The 23,018-nt window shown below is 43.7% G+C and overlaps 1 protein-coding gene across 2 annotated transcripts in view; it reads left to right on the forward strand.

The window, feature by feature from the left end:
- The first annotated feature begins 24 nt into the window (after positions 1-24).
- Positions 25-23,018, forward strand: part of LOC129845645 (CHRNA7-FAM7A fusion protein-like) — a 49,612-nt gene continuing 26,618 nt past the window's right edge. Inside the window, exons 1-2 of one of the 2 annotated variants that reach the window (XM_055913505.1) lie at positions 25-64; positions 15,253-15,297. In XM_055913505.1, the coding sequence (XP_055769480.1) occupies positions 15,274-15,297 (24 nt within the window). In that variant the 5' untranslated portion in view covers positions 25-64; positions 15,253-15,273. Of the gene's footprint in view, positions 65-7,794; positions 7,926-15,252; positions 15,298-23,018 lie in introns of those variants that run through there. The other variant, XM_055913504.1, reaches the window with a different exon arrangement.

A 23,018-nucleotide genomic window follows, 5' to 3' on the forward strand; every position in this document is an offset into this window, starting at 1 on the left:
GTGGTGAGTCTCTTTCTGTATACTGGTAGAACTGGGCTTCACACTGTTACAGATCATAGATGTGGTGAGTCTCTCTCTCTGTATACTGGTAGAACTGGGCTTCATACTGTTACAGATCATACGTGTGTGTGTGTGTGTGTGTGTGTGTGTGTGTGTGTGTGTGTGTGTGTGTGTGTGTGTGTGTGTGTGTGTGTGTGTGTGTGTGTGTGTGTGTGTGTGTGTGTGTGTGTGTGTGTGTGTTGGGTCAGTGAGTTGAGGTAAATTTGGATGCAGACCCATGCTTCCCTAATGTTATTCTGCAGTATCGTCTGATGCAGACCCATGCTTATCCATAGCTGTATATTATACCCCATGATATTATTAATCTACTTAGAAACCCACAGCCCTCACTGTATCCCCTCCGTCTCCCCGTCTCTCCGTCTCTCCCCTTGTATCCTTGTTTTCATTTTGCCGCTCCAGAGGCCTTGACTCGCTTTCGCAACACGAAAATTCAATCTTGGAGTGTGATGTGGTGCTCCTCTCACCCCTTCCCCTCACATATTTTCTCTTGCTCTCTCAACCTCTCACCTTTTTCAGCTCGCTCTGCATTCTTCTCAATTCTCTCTCTCTCTCTCTCTCTCTCTCTCTCTCTCTCTCTCTCTCTCTCTCTCTCTCTCTCTCTCTCTCTCTCTCTCTCTCTCTCTCTCTCTCCTCTCTCTCTCTCTCTCTCTCTCTCTCTCTCTCTCTCTCTCTCTCTCTCTCTCTCTCTCTCTCTCTCTCTCTCTCTCTCTCTCTCTCTCTCTCTCTCTCTCTCTCTCTCTCTCTCAATTCCAATTCAATTTGCTTTATTGGCATGACGTAACAATGTACGTATTGCCAAAGCTTACTTTGGAGAGTTACAATATGAAAAAAATAAGAAACAAAATTGTCAACGGGACAACAGTAACAACAATAACCAAGGGTCAAAATAACCATACATTGAACAATAACAATAAGCATACAGTAGAGGACATGTGCAGGTTGATTGGTCTGTCAGACACTGTCCCTCATCTTATGGCAGGCAGCAATGTAGTGCGCTGCCAACCCACAGCTCTCTGCGTCCTTCCCCAACAGGATGGGTAGCCTATCCTCATCAGAGAGGTCTTTGAAACCTTGAATAAGGGTTTCAAAAATGGGGAAATGACACTCTTTATTTGTTTTATATTTTTGACATTTTGTCAGGAAATGCAGCTCCTTCTCAGGTTCTGTTGTTGTGCAGTGGTTGCACAGCCTTTCCTCTACAGGGAGCCAGGTTTTCCTGTGTCTACCCTTCTCAATGGCAAGGCAGTGCTCACTGAGCCTGTCTCTCTCCCTCTCTCTTCCTCTCTCTCTCTCTCACACACTTTCTCTCTCTCTCACTCTCTTGTTCTCCCTCATCCTCTGTTTCTTTCTCTCTGTCTCTTTCACTTGCATCTCTTTTTCTCTCTCCTGCTTCCTTTCTGTCTTTCTCCCTCACCCTCTCTCTCCCCCCCTCCTCCATCGTTCTCCATCTCCCTCACCCTCTCTCTCCCCCCTCCTCCATCGTTCTCCATCTCTCTCCTCCCTCTCTCTCACCCCCTCCATCGTTCTCCATCTCTCTCCTCCCTCTCTCTCACCTCCTCCATCTCCCTCACCCTCTCTCTCCCCCCTCCTCCATCGTTCTCCATCTCCCTCACCCTCTCTCTCCCCCCTCCTCCATCGTTCTCCATCTCTCTCCTCCCTCTCTCTCACCCCCTCCATCGTTCTCCATCTCTCTCCTCCCTCTCTCTCACCTCCTCCATCGTTCTCCATCTCTCTGTCTCTCCTCCATCGTTCTCCATCTCCCTCACCCTCTCTCTCCCCCCCTCCTCCATCGTTCTCCATCTCTCTCCTCCCTCTCTCTCACCCCCTCCATCGTTCTCCATCTCTCTCCTCCCTCTCTCTCACCTCCTCCATCGTTCTCCATCTCTCTGTCTCTCCTCCCTCTCTCTCACCTACTCCATCGTTCTCCATCTCTCTGTCTCTCCTCCATCGTTCTCCATCTCCCTCACCATCTCTCTCCCCCATCCTCCATCGTTCTCCATCTCCCTCACCATCTCTCTCCCCCCTCCTCCATCGTTCTCCATCTCTCTCCTCCCTCTCTCTCACCCCCTCAATCGTTCTCCATCTCTGTCTCTCATCCCTCTCTCTCACCCCCTCAATCGTTCTTTATCTCTCTCCTCCCTCTCTCTCACCTCCTCCATCGTTCTCCATCTCTCTCCTCCCTCTCTCTCACCTCCTCCATCGTTCTCCATCTCTCTGTCTCTCCTCCCTCTCTCTCACCTACTCCATCGTTCTCCATCTCTCTGTCTCTCCACCCTCTCTCTCACCTACTCCATCGTTCTCCATCTCTCTGTCTCTCCTCCCTCTCTCTCACCTCCTCCATCGTTCTCCATCTCTCTGTCTCTCCTCCCTCTCTCTCACCTCCTCCATCGTTCTCCATCTCTCTCCTCCCTCTCTCTCACCTCCTCCATCGTTCTCCATCTCTCTCCTCCCTCTCTCTCACCCCCTCAATCGTTCTCCATCTCTCTCCTCCCTCTCTCTCACCTCCTCCATTGTTCTCCATCTCTCTGTCTCTCCTCCCTCTCTCTCACCTCCTCCATCGTTCTCCATCTCTCTGTCTCTCCTCCCTCTCTCTCACCTCCTCCATCGTTCTCCATCTATCTGTCTCTCCTCCCTCTCTCTCACCTCCTCCATCGTTCTCCATCTCTCTCCTCCCTCTCTCTCACCCCCTCAATCGTTCTCCATCTCTCTCCTCCCTCTCTCTCACCTCCTCCATCGTTCTCCATCTCTCTCCTCCCTCTCTCTCACCTCCTCCATCGTTCTCCATCTCTCTCCTCCCTCTCTCTCATCTCCTCCATCGTTCTCCATCTCTCTGTCTCTCCAGTTGGCTGTTACAACAACAACAATTCCTGGAGGATCATCAGTCAGAGCAGCTGTCTTTTTGTGTCTTACACCCACACACACACACACGCACACGCACGTGAACGCACACGCACACACACGCACACACACACACACACACACACACACACACACACACACACACACACACACACACACACACACACACACACACACACACACACACACACACACACACACCGCTGTATTGTAAGTTCCTCCATCTTTCCTGACTGTCTAACCAATTGACCAACCATATCTGTATCCTACAGTATTGACCAACCATATCTGTATCCTACAGTATTGACCAACCATATCTGTAATCTACAGTATTGACCAACCATATCTGTAACCTACAGTATTGACCAACCATATCTGTATCCTACAGTATTGACCAACCATATCTGTATCCTACAGTATTGACCAACCATATCTGTAACCTACAGTATTGACCAACCATATCTGTAACCTACAGTATTGACCAACCATATCTGTAACCTACCATATCTGTAACCTACAGTATTGACCTACCATATCAGTAACCTACCATATCTGTAACCTACAGTATTGACCAACCATATCTGTAACCTACCATATCTGTAACCTACAGTATTGACCAACCATATCTGTAACCTACCATATCTGTAACCTACAGTATTGACCAACCATATCTGTAACCTACCATATCTGTAACCTACAGTATTGACCTACCATATCAGTAACCTACCATATCTGTAACCTACAGTATTGACCAACCATATCTGTAACCTACCATATCTGTAACCTACCATATCTGTAACCTACAGTATTGACCAACCATATCTGTAACCTACCATATCTGTAACCTACAGTATTGACCTACCATATCTGTAAACTACAGTATTGACCAACCATATCAGTAACCTACCATATCTGTAACCTACAGTATTGACCAACCATATCAGTAACTTACCATATCTGTAACCTACAGTATTGGCCAACCATATCTGTAACCTACAGTATTGACCTACCATATATGTAACCTACGGTATTGACCTACCATATCTGTAACCTACGGTATTGACCTACCATATCTGTAACCTACAGTATTGACCAACCATATCTGTATCCTACAGTATTGACCTACCATATCAGTAACCTACAGTATTGACCAACCATATCTGTAACCTACAGTATTGACCTACCATATCAGTAACCTACAGTATTGACCAACCATATCTGTAACCTACAGTATTGACCTACCATATCAGTAACCTACAGTATTGACCAACCATATCTGTAACCTACAGTATTGACCAACCATATCAGTAACCTACAGTATTGATCAACCATATCTGTAAACTACAGTATTGACCAACCATATCTGTAACCTACAGTATTGACCAACCATACCTGTAACCTACAGTATTGACCAACCATATCTGTAACCTACAGTATTGACCAACCATATCTGTAACCTACAGTATTGACCAACCATATCAGTAATCTACCATATCTGTAACCTACAGTATTGACCAACCATATCTGTGACCTACAGTATTAACCAACCATATCTGTAACTTACAGTATTGACGTACCATATCTGTAATTTACAGTATTGACGTACCATATCTGTAATTTACAGTATTGACGTACCATATCTGTGGCCTACAGTATTGACCTACCATATCTGTAACTTACAGTATTGACATACCATATCTGTGGCCTACCATATCTGTATTTACCTACCATATCTCTATTAACCTAACATATCTCTAGTGACGTACCATATATCTATTGACCTACCATATCTCTTTTAACCTATCATATCTATATTAACCTACCATATATCTAACCTCTTGCCCTGATTCTTACCTTAGCAAAACCACAAAGCCACAAACCCAACACTGACACCCAGTCACACATCTCAGGGCATATTTTCTCTCCTGGCTCATTATACCTGCATGGTGTGAGCAGCATTAAGGTTGCATGGTACGTATGGCTCCTGTGTAGTATTCATTTCCCATGCTGTTTCACTGTGATCAGGACAGGACATGGCGTCTGGTATTTTCACAACATGTAACTGTATGCTCCTGGGTCCCTGTGGAGGTGGGAGATAAACCAACCCTGAACATTCTCAGAATATTACCACGACATTCCCAGAATATTACCACGACATTCCCAGAATATTACCACGACATTCCCAGAATATTACCACGACAGTCCCAGAATATTACCACGACATTCCCTGAATATTTCAGAATATTCCTCGAATTCCCAGGGTGAAATGTTAATTTCAATGTTATCGACAGTGGATTGGAAAACAGGGAATGTTTTACAACCTCCAATGTGGTTATATTTCAACAGGAGATTAGTGAAACCTCAGACTCTGTTAATGATATTCAATATGTTGTGTGAGCTCTCTCACTCTAAACTGCATAGATAAAAACATGGCCGCTCGTCCTCCGCTCGGTCCCAGCCTGGCCACAGATGGCGAGGGCTCATAGGCTGTATGGCTGTGAAACTGTGAACGCGTGGCTTCCTCTCAATCAGTTCACAGGCTGCGCCTCCGAGCCAGCTGCTGCTCCACTCCACCGCTAAACTTATGTGTGTGTGTGCGTGTGCGCGTGCACACACGCGTGGACGTGTGCGTGAAAGAGAGGGAACGCGAATTTGTTTATTGAGCTTGCCTGGTGCAATGAAATAGTCCCAAAAGTGCAAACTCTGAAAGCTTGGTGGAGGCCTGAACTCCAGTGTGATTGGTCCTTACTGGTGTTGCTTCACTACTTTCTTATCATAGTAGTGTATTTCTACGCTCCATTATAGATGACCAGCAGAGAAGTTATGAGTGGGGCTGATTTGGCCTTTTGTTGTTGAGGTGTGTGTGTGTGTGTGTGTGTGTGTGTGTGTGTGTGTGTGTGTGTGTGTGTGTGTGTGTGTGTGTGTGTGTGTGTGTGTGTGTGTGTGTGTGTGTGTGTGTGTGTGTGTGTGTGTGTGTGTGTGTGTGTGTGTGTGTGTGTGTGTGTGTGTGTGTGTGTGTGTGTGTGTGTGTGTGAATAATGTAGGAGCGTGGCTCACCATGACCGTAGCTCCATCTGGAGGAAGGAGAGGAAGTGGGACAGGTCACAACACTCACCGTCTGACACACACACACACACACACACACACACACACACACACACACACACAGAGCAACCCATTGCCCTCTGTCCCACAACTCACTTTCTGGCTCATACACACACTTACACACTTACACACACACACACATTCTAGGGACAAAACAGTCCTTCTAACCAATCTGTTCATTTAGAGAGAGAGGAAGGACAGAGAGACAGAGGGACAAAACAGTCCTTCTAACCAATCTGTTCATTTAGAGAGAGAGAGGAAGGACAGAGACAGAGGGACAAAACAGTCCTTCTAACCAATCTGTTCATTTAGAGAGAGAGAGGAAGGACAGAGACAGAGGGACAAAACAGTCCTTCTAACCAATCTGTTCATTTAGAGAGAGAGAGGAAGGACAGAGACAGAGGGACAAAACAGTCCTTCTAACCAATCTGTTCATTTAGAGAGAGAGAGGAAGGACAGAGACAGAGGGACAAAACAGTCCTTCTAACCAATCTGTTCATTTAGAGAGAGAGGAAGGACAGAGAGACAGAGGGACAAAAGGAGGAAGAGATATTTAGAATCAGGGCTTGTCAGATGTATTGTTCTTTTAGTCATGTGATTGGGTGTCTATTGTTCTTTTAGTCATGTGACTGGGTGTCTATTGTTCTTTTAGTCATGTGATTGGGTGTCTATTGTTCTTTTAGCCATGTGATTGGGTGTCTATTGTTATTTTAGTCATGTGATTGGGTGTCTATTGTTCTTTTAGTCATGTGATTGGATGTCTATTGTTCTTTTAGTCATGTGATTGGATGTCTATTGTTCTTTTAGTCATGTGATTGGATGTCTATTGTTCTTTTAGTCATGTGATTGGATGTCTATTGTTCTTTTAGTCATGTGATTGGGTGTCTATTGTTCTTTTAGTCATGTGATTGGATGTCTATTGTTCTTTTAGTCATGTGATTGGGTGTCTATTGTTCTTTTAGTCATGTGATTGGATGTCTATTGTTCTTTTAGTCATGTGATTGGATGTCTATTGTTCTTTTAGTCATGTGATTGGGTGTCTATTGTTCTTTTAGTCATGTGATTGGATGTCTACTGTTCTTTTAGTCATGTGATTGGATGTCCTAGAGAGAGTTCTGGTCTTGTTGTCCATGATGTTCTTTAATACACACATCAGGGCAGGAAGCTATAGTTTGTCCCCAGGGATTCCCAACAGGGATTGGACTGGTAATCCTGGATTTCCCTGATCACGTGCACTGTATGTGAGGTATTACAGCCTGAATATGTGCTCTAATTGGCACCCTATTCCCGAAAGAGCCCTATGGAAACTGGTCAAAAGTAGTGCACTATATAGGGAATAGGGTGCCATTTGTAAAGTATTAAGTCAGTGTGTTTTCAGCATGCTGTTGAGGTGACAAGGATAGATTGCATTTTAGATTGCATTTTTTGCAGCTTCCATTTTCCTTGTCTGTGTATTGTTCAGTAAACCACAGGCAGGCTATAGAGTCGTAAATTTTCCCTGGTATTCCCAACTGAGGTAACGGGAGGTGTAGTTCCTGGAGTTTCCCAGATTAAATATGCTATTTGGGAGGTATTCAAATGTAGTATTTTCATCAAGTCGTTGCTTGCGAGGTGAACGGTGATTGGATTTTATATTACACAGGATTACGTTTTCACAGTTTTAATTTCCTACACTCATTAATTGGATAGTATGTGCCGTCAATCACTACCCTGATCCAATCAGAGCACTCTGATGGGGAGGTTAGAGTGATCCCATTGGGTTTCTTCTCAACCAAAACAAAGCGGTAAGGTGTAACGTAGGGGGAAATACATTGATAATAAAACCAAGATAACTGTTGTAGCAGACAGCAGAGGAAGGACATTGTGTTTACCAGCCTGGTTGTTGAGAATGGACTTACATGGTAAGCTGCTGCACAGCTGGGGGAGAGGAGAGATGAGTAGAGAGATAGAGAGAGAGGAGAGATGAGTAGAGAGATGGAGAGAGAGTGAAGATAAAGAGGTGAGGGAGATTAAATAATACTAGTCTGCACAGGACAGAAGAGGAGAGGACAGGACATGAAGCTGAGACGGAGAGATAGAGAGAGCAGGGGAGATATCGCCTGGGGGAGGGAGGGAGGGACTGTGGACTGTCATGTCAGGACCACCCTGCTAGCTTCCCTCTACTGTTAGTACTGTAGACCTGCTAGCTTCCCTCTACTGTTAGTGCTGTAGACCTGCTAGCTTCCCTCTACTGTTAGTACTGTGACCTGCTAGCTTCCCTCTACTGTTAGTACTGTAGACCTGCTAGCTTCCCTCTACTGTTAGTACTGTAGACCTGCTAGCTTCCCTCTAATGTTAGTACTGTAGACCTGCTAGCTTTCCTCTACTGTTAGTGCTGTAGACCTGCTAGTTTCCCTCTACTGTTAGTACTGTAGACCTGCTAGCTTCCCTCTACTGTTAGTACTGTAGACCTGCTAGCTTCCCTCTACTGTTAGTAGTGTAGACCTGCTAGCTTCCCTCTACTGTTAGTACTGTAGACCTGCTAGCTTCCCTCTACTGTTAGTACTGTAGACCTGCTAGCTTCCCTCTACTGTTAGTACTGTAGACCTGCTAGTTTCCCTCTACTGTTAGTACTGTAGACCTGCTAGCTTCCCTCTACTGTTAGTACTGTAGACCTGCTAGCTTCCCTCTACTGTTAGTACTGTGACCTGCTAGCTTCCCTCTACTGTTAGTACTGTAGACCTGCTAGCTTCCCTCTACTGTTAGTACTGTAGACCTGCTAGTTTCCCTCTACTGTTAGTACTGTAGACCTGCTAGCTTCCCTCTACTGTTAGTACTGTAGACCTGCTAGCTTCCCTCTACTGTTAGTACTGTAGACCTGCTAGCTTCCCTCTACTGTTAGTACTGTAGACCTGCTAGCTTCCCTCTACTGTTAGTACTGTAGACCTGCTAGCTTCCCTCTACTGTTAGTACTGTAGACCTGCTAGCTTCCCTCTACTGTTAGTACTGTAGACCTGCTAGCTTCCCTCTACTGTTAGTACGGTAGACCTGCTAGCTTCCCTCTACTGTTAGTACGGTAGACCTGCTAGCTTCCCTCGACTGTTAGTACGGTAGACCTGCTAGCTTCCCTCTACTGTTAGTACTGTAGACCTGCTAGCTTCCCTCTACTGTTAGTACTGTAGACCTGCTAGCTTCCCTCGACTGTTAGTACGGTAGACCTGCTAGCTTCCCTCTACTGTTAGTACTGTAGACCTGCTAGCTTCCCTCTACTGTTAGTACTGTAGACCTGCTAGCTTCCCTCTACTGTTAGTACTGTAGACCTGCTAGCTTCCCTCTACTGTTAGTGCTGTAGACCTGCTAGCTTCCCTCGACTGTTAGTACGGTAGACCTGCTAGCTTCCCTCTACTGTTAGTACTGTAGACCTGCTAGCTTCCCTCTACTGTTAGTACTGTAGACCTGCTAGCTTCCCTCTACTGTTAGTACTGTAGACCTGCGTCTCAAAGACTCTTCGTCACAGACTGGGTTTCAGATGACAGCCTGCTTTGTGACACAGCGGGGTGAATCCTAACTTCTAACGTCCTAACTTCACTTAGTCTTACGTTGATGTCCATGGGATTCTAAGGGAGTGGAAGTTAGGGTTTTTCCAGTATCATCAGATCCTGACTACGATGCGTGTCTGTAGCACTTTAGATTGTGTATCTAGTGTATCTCTGAAGTATGGTCTCATTAAGAGATATCGAGGTGGAATGACCACGCTGGTACTGTTCTGTCATTAGCATACCTCCTAGATATTTACACGCAGGGTGTAATTAGTGCGCGCTCTGCTTACGAATGAGCTCCCTGTCTTTAGTGTAGCATTGTCATTAACAAGCACCAGTATCTGTCATTAAGAGAGGTTCATATCCACGAACATACTGATCCTCAACTAAAGGGAAAGAGTTTTAACTGTCTCCCCCCTCTACCATGTCCACAACACCCTGGTAGACAGTTCAGTAGCTCAACGACTTCTCAATACTGATGTGTATCATTCAGGAGGTGGTACATAAAGAAACATTGTATACTTATACACATATATAGAGGGTTTTTTTCTACAAAGAGCTGGAATGTTTGTTCATGGCTTCACCCGTTTTCATGGTAGTGTTTTACTGTAATTTGGTGACTGCTACCTGTGTCAAGTTACATCATGTTACTCTGTATTAGCTTGATGTACCATGTAGCATTGAGTCTGTTTTAAATAAAATCTCAGCCCACTACGTTCACTCAGTACAGTATAGTATGGAGTCTGTTTTAAATAAAATCTCAGCCCACTACGTTCACTCAGTACAGTATAGTATGGAGTCTGTTTTAAATACTATCCTCTCAGCCCACTACGTTCACTCAGTACAGTATAGTATGGAGTCTGTTTTAAGTACTATCCTCTCAGCCCACTACGTTCACTCAGTACAGTATAGTATGGAGTCTGTTTTAAATACTACCTTCTCAGCCCACTACGTTCACTCAGTACAGTATAGTATGGAGTCTGTTTTAAGTACTATCCTCTCAGCCCACTACGTTCACTCAGTACAGTATAGCATGGAGTCTGTTTTAAATACTACCTTCTCAGCCCACTACGTTCACTCAGTACAGTATAGTATAGAGTCTGTTTTAAATACTATCCTCTTAGCCCACTAATGCTGAGATTCACCCTCAAGACGAAAGAGAAAAACCAAACGTTTCTCCTCTGGCTGATGTTTGGTTTGTAGTCATCCTGTAGAACAGGGGATAGGGGATCAGCTGTCTTCCTGTCTCTCTCTCTCTCTCTCTCTCTTTCGTCTTATCCAACTTAAATGTCCATCCTCCTCCTCCCTCCCTCCATCATCGTTCCTGGAAGCCGTTCCGGAACAAAAACAGACCAAATGCTACCACTGTGCCCTGCCAAGATGGCCGCCTTCCATCTTAAAACACATTTTAACTGCAAGCGTTTTGATACTCAGACCAGAGACAAAATCCCCCTCAGCGGTTTAGTTTTCTTTAGTTTAGTCATCCGTTAGTTTAGGGATGAATTTATACGAGCCACAGCCAGAACTCTACAGTCTGTATTAGATACAGTAGTCTCCAGAACTCTACAGTCTGTATTAGATACGGTAGTCTCCAGAACTCTACAGTCTGTATTAGATACAGTAGTCTCCAAGGCTCTACAGTCTGTATTAGATACAGCAGTCTCCAGAACTCTACAGTCTGTATTAGATACGGTAGTCTCCAGAACTCTACAGTCTGTATTAGATACAGTAGTCTCCAGAACTCTACAGTCTGTATTAGATACAGTAGTCTCCAGAACTCTACAGTCTGTATTAGATACAGTAGTCTCCAGAACTCTACAGTCTGTATTAGATACAGTAGTTTCCAGAACTCTACAGTCTGTATTAGATAGGGTAGTCTCCAGAACTCTACAGGCTGTATTAGATACGGTGGTCTCCAGAACTCTACAGTCTGTATTAGATACAGTAGTCTCCAGAACTCTACAGTCTGTATTAGATACAGTAGTCTCCAGAACTCTACAGTCTGTATTAGATACGGTAGTCTCCAGAACTCTACAGGCTGTATTAGATACAGTAGCCTCTACAGTCTGTATTAGATACAGTAGTCTCCAGAACTCTACAGTCTGTATTAGATACAGCAGTCTCCAGAACTCTACAGTCTGTATTAGATACAGTAGTCTCTACAGTCTGTATTAGATACGGTAGTCTCCAGAACTCTACAGGCTGTATTAGATACAGTAGTCTCCAGAACTCTACAGTCTGTATTAGATACAGTAGTCTCCAGAACTCTACAGTCTGTATTAGATACAGTAGTCTCTACTGTCTGTATTAGATACAGTAGTCTCTACTGTCTGTATTAGATACAGTAGTCTCCAGAACTCTACAGTCTGTATTAGATACAGTAGTCTCCAGAACTCTACAGTCTGTTTTAGATACAGTAGTCTCCAGAACTCTACAGTCTGTATTAGATACAGTAGTCTCCAGAACTCTACAGTCTGTATTAGATACAGTAGTCTCCAGAACTCTACAGTCTGTATTAGATACGGTAGTCTCCAGAACTCTACAGGCTGTATTAGATACGGTAGTCTCCAGAACTCTACAGTCTGTATTAGATACAGTAGTCTCCAGAACTCTACAGTCTGTATTAGATACAGTAGTCTCCAGAACTCTACAGTCTGTATTAGATACAGTAGTCTCTACTGTCTGTATTAGATACAGTAGTCTCCAGAACTCTACAGTCTGTATTAGATACGGTAGTCTCCAGAACTCTACAGGCTGTATTAGATACATTAGTCTCCAGAACTCTACAGTCTGTATTAGATACATTAGTCTCCAGAACTCTACAGTCTGTATTAGATACGGTAGTCTCCAGAACTCTACAGTCTGTATTAGATACGGTAGTCTCCAGAACTCTACAGTCTGTATTAGATACGGTAGTCTCCAGAACTCTACAGGCTGTATTAGATACGGTAGTCTCCAGAACTCTACAGTCTGTATTAGATACAGTAGTCTCCAGAACTCTACAGTCTGTATTAGATACAGTAGTCTCCAGAACTCTACAGTCTGTATTAGATACATTAGTCTCTACAGTCTGTATTAGATACAGCAGTCTCTACAGTCTGTATTAGATACGGTAGTCTCCAGAACTCTACAGTCTGTATTAGATACGGTAGTCTCCAGAACTCTACAGTCTGTATTAGATACAGTAGTCTCCAGAACTCTACAGTCTGTATTAGATACATTAGTCTCTACAGTCTGTATTAGATACAGTAGTCTCTACAGTCTGTATTAGATACGGTAGTCTCCAGAACTCTACAGTCTGTATTAGATACAGTAGTCTCCAGAACTCTACAGTCTGTATTAGATACAGTAGTCTCTACTGTCTGTATTAGATACAGTAGTCTCCAGAACTCTACAGTCTGTATTAGATACGGTAGTCTCCAGAACTCTACAGGCTGTATTAGATACAGTAGTCTCCAGAACTCTACAGTCTGTATTAGATACATTAGTCTCCAGAACTCTACAGTCTGTATTAGATACGGTAGTCTCCAGAACTCTACAGTCTGTATTAGATACGGTAGTCTCCAGAACTCTACAGTCTGTATTAGATACGGTAGTCTCCAGAACTCTACAGTCTGTATTAGATACAGTAGTCTCCAGAACTCTACAGTCTGTATTAGATACAGTAGTCTCTACTGTCTGTATTAGATACAGTAGTCTCCAGAACTCTACAGTCTGTATTAGATACGGTAGTCTCCAGAACTCTACAGGCTGTATTAGATACAGTAGTCTCCAGAACTCTACAGTCTGTATTAGATACATTAGTCTCCAGAACTCTACAGTCTGTATTAGATACGGTAGTCTCCAGAACTCTACAGTCTGTATTAGATACGGTAGTCTCCAGAACTCTACAGTCTGTATTAGATACGGTAGTCTCCAGAACTCTACAGGCTGTATTAGATACGGTAGTCTCCAGAACTCTACAGTCTGTATTAGATACAGTAGTCTCCAGAACTCTACAGTCTGTATTAGATACAGTAGTCTCCAGAACTCTACAGTCTGTATTAGATACATTAGTCTCTACAGTCTGTATTAGATACAGTAGTCTCTACAGTCTGTATTAGATACGGTAGTCTCCAGAACTCTACAGTCTGTATTAGATACAGTCACTCTACAGTCTGTATTAGATACGGTAGTCTCCAGAACTCTACAGTCTGTATTAGATACGGTAGTCTCCAGAACTCTACAGTCTGTATTAGATACATTAGTCTCTACAGTCTGTATTAGATACAGTAGTCTCTACAGTCTGTATTAGATACGGTAGTTTTCAGAACTCTACAGTCTGTATTAGATACAGTAGTCTCCAGAACTCTACAGTCTGTATTAGATACAGTAGTCTCCAGAACTCTACAGTCTGTATTAGATACATTAGTCTCCAGAACTCTACAGTCTGTATTAGATACGGTAGTCTCCAGAACTCTACAGTCTGTATTAGATACGGTAGTCTCCAGAACTCTACAGTCTGTATTAGATACGGTAGTCTACAGAACTCTACAGGCTGTATTAGATACGGTAGTCTACAGAACTCTACAGGCTGTATTAGATACGGTAGTCTCCGGAACTCTACAGTCTGTATTAGATACAGTAGTCTCCAGAACTCTACAGTCTGTATTAGATACAGTAGTCTCCAGAACTCTACAGTCTGTTTTAGATACAGTAGTCTCCAGAACTCTACAGGCTGTATTAGATACGGTAGTCTCCAGAACTCTACAGTCTGTATTAGATACAGTAGTCTCCAGAACTCTACAGTCTGTATTAGATACAGTAGTCTCCAGAACTCTACAGTCTGTATTAGATACATTAGTCTCTACAGTCTGTATTAGATACAGTAGTCTCTACAGTCTGTATTAGATACGGTAGTCTCCAGAACTCTACAGTCTGTATTAGATACAGTCACTCTACAGTCTGTATTAGATACGGTAGTCTCCAGAACTCTACAGTCTGTATTAGATACGGTAGTCTCCAGAACTCTACAGTCTGTATTAGATACATTAGTCTCTACAGTCTGTATTAGATACAGTAGTCTCTACAGTCTGTATTAGATACGGTAGTCTCCAGAACTCTACAGTCTGTATTAGATACAGTAGTCTCCAGAACTCTACAGTCTGTTTTAGATACAGTAGTCTCCAGAACTCTACAGTCTGTATTAGATACATTAGTCTCCAGAACTCTACAGTCTGTATTAGATACGGTAGTCTCCAGAACTCTACAGTCTGTATTAGATACGGTAGTCTCCAGAACTCTACAGTCTGTATTAGATACGGTAGTCTACAGAACTCTACAGGCTGTATTAGATACGGTAGTCTCCGGAACTCTACAGTCTGTATTAGATACAGTAGTCTCCAGAACTCTACAGTCTGTATTAGATACAGTAGTCTCCAGAACTCTACAGTCTGTTTTAGATACAGTAGTCTCCAGAACTCTACAGGCTGTATTAGATACGGTAGTCTCCAGAACTCTACAGTCTGTATTAGATACAGTAGTCTCCAGAACTCACCCAGAGTCTTATTCTAAAAGAGATGTATTGAATCACCTCTTCTCTTCACCCACAGTGGAGTCTTATTCTAACAGAGATATTCTATCAGAGACATTCTAACAGAGATATTCTAAACACCTGTACTCTGCTCTGAAGACATTTCCTCTTTCTTTTTCTCCTTCTTTTCTTGTCCAGGATGAGAAGAACCAGGTTCTGATGACCAACGCCTGGCTGCAGCTGGTAAGACTGAACTTCTACCTTTTACACTTTTATCTTCTGTTTCATTTGCCTGCTGAGGCTGGTGTTTGGATCTTGCGGTGGGCATTATATGATCTCTCTTCCCAACAGATGTCCAGATGTCCACACCCAAGTCCCTGCAATGAGAGAGGGATATGAAATGCTCAATTAAAATCTCACCATTTTTATTGGTTCATAGGTTTCCCCCCACTGAGACTTTCTGACGCAAACACAGACCAGATTATGGACTAGAGTTCAGATAGATTATGGACTAGAGTTCAGATAGATTATGGACTAGAGTTCAGATAGATTATGGACTAGAGTTCAGATAGATTATGGACTAGAGTTCAGATAGATTATGGACTAGAGTTCAGATAGATTATGGACTAGAGTTCAGATAGATTATGGACTAGAGTTCAGATAGATTATGGACTAGAGTTCAGATAGATTATGGACTAGAGTTCAGATAGATTATGGACTAGAGTTCAGATAGATTATGGACTAGAGTTCAGATCTCTGATTTAGCGAGCCACTGCTGAATGACAAAATGTCCCAGCTGTTTGGCTTCAGGTTTGGGGCCAGAATTTAGCAAGAAACATTTTGAATAATAAATCTGAATCCCAAATGGCACCCTATTCCCAATATAGGGTAGGGCTCTGGTTTAAAGTAAAGCACTACGTAGGGAACAGGGTGCCATTTTGGGACGTCTCCTACGTCTTCTATTACTGTTGGAAACATAGGAGCCAACAGACAGTCCATCAGGTCATACATCAGGGGAACATACATTATCCATCAGATGATAGTGACACATTGGCTGGAGGTTGGATAGAAGGTTTCATTTCTCCCGCCCTGCGTCTCCATGGCAATGTCCATTCAGGGTAGCCTGTAAATGAGGCCACAACTCACAGGAGGTTGGTGGGACCTTAAACGGGAAGGGCGGGCTCGTGGTAATGGCTGGAGTGGAATGGGTGGAATGGTATCAAATATATGGCTTCCATTCCATGAGCTCCTTTCCAGACATTATGTGTCGTCCTCCCCTCACCAGCCCCCACTGGCCACAATCCACAGTCCTCTGTCAGTTTCACTCAAGGTGAACAGGCTCTGACTGGCTGATAGTGTTTTTTTTCCATCATCAATAAATTATGCAAGTGTTGGCCTTAATACAGGAGTCCCTTCTCTGCTAATGGGCTAGGGGAGCAAGTTTTTTTGCAGACGCATCAGGTCAAGAGTTACATTAACAGAAAAAAAGGGGTAATTTTGGAAGTCTTTACCTCCGGGAGTAGTTGATGCATGAGCTGCTTAAAACCTTTACATTGTGGAGTCAGCATTTACAATGTTAGAACACTGTGAGAATCTAGTCTATCTCAGAATATATTCTCAGTGTTCTATTCTGGAATGTTACAGTTCCAGGAATGAAATTAGCCCTTAATGACATCATCAATTAGAAACATTTAGACTGTTGGACAAACTCTCAAATGAATTACTCCTCTAATCTATGTTCCTTTTCCAACCTGTGTTTAGAGACGTCCTGATGTAGCCTAGTGTCCTCTTGATATAAACTGTGTTTAGAGACGTCCTGATGTAGCCTCATGTCCTTGTGATATAAACTGTGTTTAGAGACGTCCTGATGTAGCCTCGTGTTCTCTTGATATAAAATGTGTTTAGAGACGTCCTGATGTAGCCTCATGTTCTCTTGATATAAACTGTGTTTAGAGACGTCCTGATGTAGCCTAGTGTCCTCTTGATATAAACTGTGTTTAGAGACGTCCTGATGTAGCCTCATGTCCTCTTGATATAAACTGTGTTTAGAGATTCCTGATGTAGCCTTGTGTTCTCTTGATATAAACTGTGTTTAGAGACGTCCTGATGTGGCCTAGTGTTCTCTTGATATAAACTGTGTTTAGAGACGTCCTGATGTAGCCTAGTGTCCTCTTGATATAAACTGTGTTTAGAGACGTCCTGATGTAGCCTCATGTCCTCTTGATATAAACTGTGTTTAGAGACGTCCTGATGTAGCCTCGTGTTCTCTTGATATAAAATGTGTTTAGAGACGTCCTGATGTAGCCTCATGTACTCTTGATATAAACTGTGTTTAGAGACGTCCTGATGTAGCCTAGTGTCCTCTTGATATAAACTGTGTTTAGAGACGTCCTGATGTAGCCTCATGTCCTCTTGATATAAACTGTGTTTAGAGATTCCTGATGTAGCCTTGTGTTCTCTTGATATAAACTGTGTTTAGAGACGTCCTGATGTAGCCTAGTGTCCTCTTGATATAAACTGTGTTTAGAGACGTCCTGATGTAGCCTCATGTCCTCTTGATATAAACTGTGTTTAGAGATTCCTGATGTAGCCTTGTGTTCTCTTGATATAAACTGTGTTTAGAGACGTCCTGATGTAGCCTAGTGTCCTCTTGATATAAACTGTGTTTAGAGACGTCCTGATGTAGCCTCATGTCCTCTTGATATAAACTGTGTTTAGAGATTCCTGATGTAGCCTTGTGTTCTCTTGATATAAACTGTGTTTAGAGACGTCCTGATGTAGCCTAGTGTCCTCTTGATATAAACTGTGTTTAGAGACGTCCTGATGTAGCCTCACGTCCTCTTGATATAAACTGTGTTTAGAGACGTCCTGATGTAGCCTCATGTCCTCTTGATATAAACTGTGTTTAGAGACGTCCTGATGTAGCCTCATGTTTTCTTGATATAAACTGTGTTTAGAGACGTCCTGATGTAGCCTCATGTTCTCTTGATATAAAATGTGTTTAGAGACGTCCTGATGTGGCCTAGTGTTCTCTTGATATAAAATGTGTTTAGAGACGTCCTGATGTAGCCTAGTGTCCTCTTGATATAAACTGTGTTTAGAGACGTCCTGATGTAGCCTCATGTCCTCTTGATATAAACTGTGTTTAGAGATTCCTGATGTAGCCTTGTGTTCTCTTGATATAAACTGTGTTTAGAGACGTCCTGATGTAGCCTAGTGTCCTCTTGATATAAACTGTATTTAGAGACGTCCTGATGTAGCCTCATGTCCTCTTGATATAAACTGTGTTTAGAGATTCCTGATGTAGCCTTGTGTTCTCTTGATATAAACTGTGTTTAGAGATTCCTGATGTAGCCTTGTGTTCTCTTGATATAAACTGTGTTTAGAGACGTCCTGATGTAGCCTAGTGTCCTCTTGATATAAACTGTGTTTAGAGACGTCCTGATGTAGCCTCATGTCCTCTTGATATAAACTGTGTTTAGAGATTCCTGATGTAGCCTTGTGTTCTCTTGATATAAACTGTGTTTAGAGACGTCCTGATGTAGCCTAGTGTCCTCTTGATATAAACTGTGTTTAGAGACGTCCTGATGTAGCCTCATGTCCTCTTGATATAAACTGTGTTTAGAGATTCCTGAAGTAGCCTTGTGTTCTCTTGATATAAACTGTGTTTAGAGATTCCTGATGTAGCCTTGTGTTCTCTTGATATAAACTGTGTTTAGAGACGTCCTGATGTAGCCTAGTGTCCTCTTGATATAAACTGTGTTTAGAGACGTCCTGATGTAGCCTCATGTCCTCTTGATATAAACTGTGTTTAGAGATTCCTGATGTAGCCTTGTGTTCTCTTGATATAAACTGTGTTTAGAGACGTCCTGATGTAGCCTAGTGTCCTCTTGATATAAACTGTGTTTAGAGACGTCCTGATGTAGCCTCACGTCCTCTTGATATAAACTGTGTTTAGAGACGTCCTGATGTAGCCTCATGTCCTCTTGATATAAACTGTGTTTAGAGACGTCCTGATGTAGCCTCATGTTTTCTTGATATAAACTGTGTTTAGAGACGTCCTGATGTAGCCTCATGTTCTCTTGATATAAAATGTGTTTAGAGACGTCCTGATGTGGCCTAGTGTTCTCTTGATATAAACTGTGTTTAGAGATTCCTGATGTAGCCTTGTGTTCTCTTGATATAAACTGTGTTTAGAGACGTCCTGATGTAGCCTAGTGTCCTCTTGATATAAACTGTGTTTAGAGACGTCCTGATGTAGCCTCATGTCCTCTTGATATAAACTGTGTTTAGAGATTCCTGATGTAGCCTTGTGTTCTCTTGATATAAACTGTGTTTAGAGACGTCCTGATGTAGCCTAGTGTCCTCTTGATATAAACTGTGTTTAGAGATGTCCTGATGTAGCCTCATGTCCTCTTGATATAAAATGTGTTTAGAGACGTCCTGATGTAGCCTTGTGTTCTCTTTGATTTATTTCACCACCACTACAAAGCTTGAACATAAAAGACAGAGATATTCAAGGACAGGCCTCTCTAGGACTATAAAAGCCATATTTGTTCAGAGAAGACTACCATTGGAGAGATTAGCTACATAAATAACACTGTTTGTCAGGGAAGTCTAGCGGAGGTGACATGCTGTTGGCATGCCATGAAGTGTACACATACTCGTATAAACACACACACACAAAATAATAGTGCGTGCACACAGGCAAGCACACACCAATGTTAACGTGTGTGTGTGTGTGTGTGTGTGTGTGTGTGTGTGTGTGTGTGTGTGTGTGTGTGTGTGTGTGTGTGTGTGTGTGTGTGTGTGTGTGTGTGTGTGTGTGTGTGTGTGTGTGTGTGTGTACAATGTTTGATAAACAATGAGTATCAGTAGCCACATCAGTAGATGGACTCCCTCTGTGCGTTAGGGAACACACCTATGGCTAAAACATCTGAGGACACCCCGACACTCTCACAGCGCATTACACATCATTCAGTTCAGTCATGTAAGTAAAGGAGGTGAAGTACTTTTATGTGCTTCTATACGGTGGAGTTGGCGGGGCTCTCATGGCCTAATAGATGGATTACAAGGTTGAGTCACAGCCCAAAACATGAGACGTCAGCCCAACCTCCTGCCACTGCTGGCCAAGGGCACAGACATAGTGACCACTTGTGGGGAGCAAGGATGGCTGTTCTATTTGATTATTCGTGTTTGATTGAAAGTATTTTGAAGCTAATTACAGAACTGTCAAGGAGCCAAATGTGTTCTACATATAGTACAGAAGGCCTGTGAATGGATCAGTGTATTTTTGAATTGTCAATGTAAAAACTCTGATCTCCTTCTCTCCTCCATTCATTCTTTCTTTCTGCCTCCTCCTCTTCTCTCCTCTCTCTTCTAGCACTGGACAGATACTTACCTCTCCTCTCTCTTCTAGCACTGGACAGATACTTACCTCTCCTCCTGTTCTCTCCTCTCTCTTCTAGCACTGGACAGATACTTACCTCTCCTCCTCTTCTCTCCTCTCTCTTCTAGCACTGGACAGATACTTACCTCTCCTCCTCTCCTCTCCTCTCTCTTGTAGCACTGGACAGATACTTACCTCTCCTCCTCTTCTCTCCTCTCTCTTCTAGCACTGGACAGATACTTACCTCTCCTCCTCTTCTCTCCTCTCTCTTCTAGCACTGGACAGATACTTACCTCTCCTCTCTCTTCTAGCACTGGACAGATACTTACCTCTCCTCCTCTTCTCTCCTCTCTCTTCTAGCACTGGACAGATACTTACCTCTCCTCCTCTTCTCTCCTCTCTCTTCTAGCACTGGACAGATACTTACCTCTCCTCCTCTTTTCTCCTCTCTCTTGTAGCACTGGACAGATACTTACCTCTCCTCCTCTTCTCTCCTCTCTCTTCTAGCACTGGACAGATACTTACCTCTCCTCCTCTTTTCTCCTCTCTCTTGTAGCACTGGACAGATACTTACCTCTCCTCCTCTTCTCTCCTCTCTCTTCTAGCACTGGACAGATACTTACCTCTCCTCCTCTTCTCTCCTCTCTCTTCTAGCACTGGACAGATACTTACCTCTCCTCCTCTTCTCTCCTCTCTCTTGTAGCACTGGACAGATACTTACCTCTCCTCCTCTTCTCTCCTCTCTCTTGTAGCACTGGACAGATACTTACCTCTCCTCCTCTTCTCTCCTCTCTCTTCTAGCACTGGACAGATACTTACCTCTCCTCTCTCTTCTAGCACTGGACAGATACTTACCTCTCCTCTCTCTTCTCTCCTCTCTCTTCTAGCACTGGACAGATACTTACCTCTCCTCTCTCTTCTCTCCTCTCTCTTCTAGCACTGGACAGATACTTACCTCTCCTCCTCTTCTCTCCTCTCTCTTCTAGCACTGGACAGATACTTACCTCTCCTCCTCTTCTCTCCTCTCTCTTCTAGCACTGGACAGATACTTACCTCTCCTCTCTCTTCTAGCACTGGACAGATACTTACCTCTCCTCCTCTTCTCTCCTCTCTCTTCTAGCACTGGACAGATACTTACCTCTCCTCTCTCTTCTAGCACTGGACAGATACTTACCTCTCCTCCTCTTCTCTCCTCTCTCTTCTAGCACTGGACAGATACTTACCTCTCCTCCTCTCCTCTCCTCTCTCTTCTAGCACTGGACAGATACTTACCTCTCCTCCTCTTCTCTCCTCTCTCTTGTAGCACTGGACAGATACTTACCTCTCCTCCTCTTCTCTCCTCTCTCTTCTAGCACTGGACAGATACTTACCTCTCCTCTCTCTTCTAGCACTGGACAGATACTTACCTCTCCTCTCTCTTCTAGCACTGGACAGATACTTACCTCTCCTCTCTCTTCTAGCACTGGACAGACACTTACCTCTCCTCCTCTTCTCTCCTCTCTCTTCTAGCACTGGACAGATACTTACCTCTCCTCCTCTCCTCTCCTCCCTCTTCTAGCACTGGACAGATACTTACCTCTCCTCTCTCTTCTAGCACTGGACAGATACTTACCTCTCCTCCTCTTCTCTCCTCTCTCTTCTAGCACTGGACAGATACTTACCTCTCCTCCTCTTCTCTCCTCTCTCTTCTAGCACTGGACAGATACTTACCTCTCCTCCTCTTCTCTCCTCTCTCTTCTAGCACTGGACAGATACTTACCTCTCCTCCTCTTCTCTCCTCTCTCTTCTAGCACTGGACAGATACTTACCTCTCCTCCTCTTCTCTCCTCTCTCTTCTAGCACTGGACAGATACTTACCTCTCCTCCTCTTCTCTCCTCTCTCTTCTAGCACTGGACAGATACTTACCTCTCCTCTCTCTTCTAGCACTGGACAGATACTTACCTCTCCTCCTCTTCTCTCCTCTCTCTTCTAGCACTGGACAGATACTTACCTCTCCTCCTCTTCTCTCCTCTCTCTTCTAGCACTGGACAGACACTTACCTCTCCTCTCCTCTCTCTTCTAGCACTGGACAGACACTTACCTCTCCTCCTCTTTTCTCCTCTCTCTTCTAGCACTGGACAGATACTTACCTCTCCTCCTCTTCTCTCCTCTCTCTTCTAGCACTGGACAGATACTTACCTCTCCTCCTCTTCTCTCCTCTAGCACTGGACAGATACTTACCTCTCCTCTCTCTTCTAGCACTGGACAGATACTTACCTCTCCTCCTCTCCTCTCCTCTCTCTTCTAGCACTGGACAGATACTTACCTCTCCTCCTCTTCTCTCCTCTCTCTTCTAGCACTGGACAGATACTTACCTCTCCTCCTCTTCTCTCCTCTCTCTTCTAGCACTGGACAGATACTTACCTCTCCTCCTCTTCTCTCCTCTCTCTTCTAGCACTGGACAGATACTTACCTCTCCTCCTCTTTTCTCCTCTCTCTTCTAGCACTGGACAGATACTTACCTCTCCTCCTCTTCTCTCCTCTCTCTTCTAGCACTGGACAGATACTTACCTCTCCTCCTCTTCTCTCCTCTCT

The sequence above is a fragment of the Salvelinus fontinalis genome, unplaced genomic scaffold (genome assembly GCF_029448725.1).
Source record: "Salvelinus fontinalis isolate EN_2023a unplaced genomic scaffold, ASM2944872v1 scaffold_0330, whole genome shotgun sequence".
Classification (NCBI taxonomy): Eukaryota; Metazoa; Chordata; class Actinopteri; order Salmoniformes; family Salmonidae; genus Salvelinus; species Salvelinus fontinalis.